Here is a 3,012-nt window from a genome sequence, read left to right as displayed (position 1 = left end):
TAATTTGTTGTGTTTTTATGCACTTTTTGACATACCTTTGTTAGATGAACAATGAATAAAAATTGCATGTTTTTCATCGCAGTAATATGTGTTTGTTTACAATTTGTCACCACCCGCTTTTTACAGGCCGCTGAATGTCTGGCCCAGCTGAATTTTGTAGTTATAAAATCTGGCCCAACTGAATGTGTAGTTGAATAGCCCTGCTCTAGAGTCTATTGCGTTTAGTCGCGTGCGTGGTGCGCCATGTGTTTGTTTTACAAAAAATGTCGAAGCAAATTAAGTTGTTTGACTGTGGGGTAAAAAGTTTGGCCAACCCGTCAACATCTCAAACGAATGTTAAAAGTGATTCAACTGATAAAGCACAAATGAACCCGAACGAAAGCAAAGAGGAAATGTGTAAAGTCTTGGGAGGCGAAATATATAAGTACATTCTACTCCGTTGTGCATTCACTTCCGGTAAAAGTTCCTCCAAAATAAGAGTCACGATCTTATTACTACCAAAATAAAAGTGCTAAATGAAACTTTACCATAGGAAAATATTGGCATACAAATATAATCACTTCTATAAAAAGGTAACACATTTTAAATATAGTTAGACATATTAAAGGTAATTTACAGCATTAATAATTAATATCTAATTCTTAACTGTGAATGTATTTCATTTATTTAACATTAGAAATGTATTAGTCTGGCCAATCCAAGACTTCGATGCTGAAGGGCCAATTAATCTATGGTGGGGGTCAGCACAAAGGTCAAGAAAACCCACATTTGAAAGGGAGACAACGGATGACCAAGAAACAAGTGACTTGCTCACTTCCTTTTTGAGGGATCTTTGAAGAACATGACCACAGCTGCACTACTGGTATTTTGTACACCAGCAGTTAAGGGTGGACAAGTTTCCAACCAATTAAGTTTCATAATAATAATTGTGTTAATTACTTATTGTAAAGCATTTGAACATTCTTTTGCGTCACATGTTCACTATTAAGTTGATGTATAACTTTATAGTATCTTAATTATTTAAAATATAAGGTGACTAAAAATGGCAACCGTATTTTCAGTTTTGGCAACCAAAAGCTGATGCCTGGTTGCCAGCCTGGCAACCACTTTTAAAAGTTAGCATTGAGCCCTGAACTATAATGGTCATATCAAGGTGTGCCTTAACCTCACTGAGCTGAGGTTATTTGAGCCTCTCAGTCTGTCAGGAGAGAGCTCTCTTCCACCTGGTTGTAGAAAAAGCTCATAAATTCGTTACCATAGCTAGCTAACCAGATGCTAATAACAACAGATCGCCATTGGGCTGACAACTAAAGACACAGCCACGCAAAAACTGCGGCGTTTGTACGGCTACTTATTGGTACCCCCCAAAACGGAAACTCTTCAGTTCTCCACAAATTACACAAGTCACCCAAATCTGCATTAAAAAAGCGGGAGGCAACGAAAAGCGACTAATTTGCATGCATGAATACTAAATCAAAATGTATAAATTGAACATGTAGTCTGTATATAGGGCCATAGGCAACTAGTGTAAATCCTAATGGGAAAAATTAGCCACTTACATGACTTGCACGGCGGTACCTACGTTTTGCGTAAAAGTGATGTTGACAACTATTTCTAAATGACACAAGCGTTAACAGAATTCTTAAGCAAGCAATGTTGTTGAAGTAAACGTTCAAAAACTCACCAGCACTTCTTCGCAGATTTTATTCAGCTCCTTCTCAATCGTATCCTTGTAGTCTTTGGACATGGTCTTCTTTTTGTCGGTTCCATCAGCCTTCTGCTCAATGCTGGAAACCACTCGCCATGAGGAGCGTCGGGCACCCACAACATTCTTGTATGCCACTGACAGCAGGTTTCGCTCTTCGTTCGAAAGTTCCTCGCCTTTCTCCGTCACAGACTTCATAGCCTCAGCCATGTCGTCATAACGCTCAGCCTGCTCAGCCAGTTTGGCCTTATGCACAAGTTCCGTTCGGCTTGAATCTCCCATGACTGCTTACTGGAGAAAGAAAAGCAAGTAAAATAAGTTATGATTACACATTTTCTTTTATATGGACCAGTACCTATTTACAAGATTAATAAATGTGTAGAGAAAGAACAATTGAAGCATTTAAGATAGAGAACAATTAAAGAGTCGAAACACTCGGTAAAAGAAAAGTCCTCTGTGTTGGTTTAGCTCAGTGGTTCTCAAATGCGGGTACGCGGACCCCTAGGGGTACGTTGGAGTACAGCAGGGGTTACGTGAGATTTATTTTATTTGAATGAAAAGAAAAAACACATAAGTAGGCTACTGCATTTAAACAAACTACTAATAGTAGGCTAGATTAACTACTTTATTCAAAGGTTTACAGTAATTCTGGATAATAAAATGGGAAAATAAACGGGGTGCTCTCTTTTCCGCTCCCTCTCCTGACAGCCCGTCAGTCTCGTGCAGCTCGCTGAACCTGTAAGTGACTCGACACGACAGTAAAGAACACATATATTTAAAACTAGTTTAGCTTGTTCCAGAGTAGATAAACTACTGTAGCTAAGTGTGTTAGGTCTAACTCTTAGAGTATGCTATTTAATTTTGCTCCACTCAACGGTCCGTCACACGGGCGGAGCTGTCTGATGCCGGAAGAGCTGCGTGTTCTCCGTCAGCAGCAGCTGATCTGATCTCTCTCTCTCGCGTCCGGTTATACTTCACTCGCGTTTATGTCCAAATCTATCAGATCTAGCTAGTTCTAGTTAATGATATGACTGCCTTATCAAAAAGGACCTAAACAATAAGTGTTGCTTGGCAACGGCTTGTGGCTGCAAAGTATAGCGCAGCATTATGTTTATCTGAGGGGTCAAAATCCTATGCTCATAACATGCTCATATATTTTCAGTGATGCAAACACAGGTATGGTGAAAAAAGAGAGAACTATTTGAAGCAGGAAAAAAACAGCGTAATATACCATCTGACTAAGGCCTGTGCTATAATCCTTCAATTAACTGGCTGTTCTTTATAATTTACTCAGATCAATAGGAGAC

At 39.2% G+C, this 3,012-nt stretch overlaps 1 protein-coding gene across 1 annotated transcript; it reads right to left on the bottom strand.

Moving 5' to 3' along the window:
• Positions 1–1,650: 1,650 nt before the first annotated feature.
• Positions 1,651–2,002, bottom strand: LOC104950397 (14-3-3 protein beta/alpha-2-like). The gene has a single exon (XM_010776917.1). It carries the CDS (start codon positions 1,985–1,987, stop codon positions 1,673–1,675), a length of 315 nt encoding a protein of 104 aa, XP_010775219.1. The 5' UTR covers positions 1,988–2,002; the 3' UTR covers positions 1,651–1,672.
• Positions 2,003–3,012: the final 1,010 nt, after the last annotated feature.

Source organism: Notothenia coriiceps, unplaced genomic scaffold (assembly GCF_000735185.1).
Source record: "Notothenia coriiceps isolate Sejong01 unplaced genomic scaffold, NC01 NC01_scaffold00017437, whole genome shotgun sequence".
Taxonomy (NCBI): Eukaryota; Metazoa; Chordata; class Actinopteri; order Perciformes; family Nototheniidae; genus Notothenia; species Notothenia coriiceps.
The sequence above is the reverse complement of the archived record's forward strand: the minus strand, read 5'-3'. Positions and strand labels throughout refer to the sequence as shown.

Coding starts and splice junctions, on each gene's coding strand:
- LOC104950397 (XM_010776917.1), bottom strand. CDS start 1,987: ATGGGAGATTCAAGCCGAACGGAACTTGTGCATAAGGCCAAACTGGCT.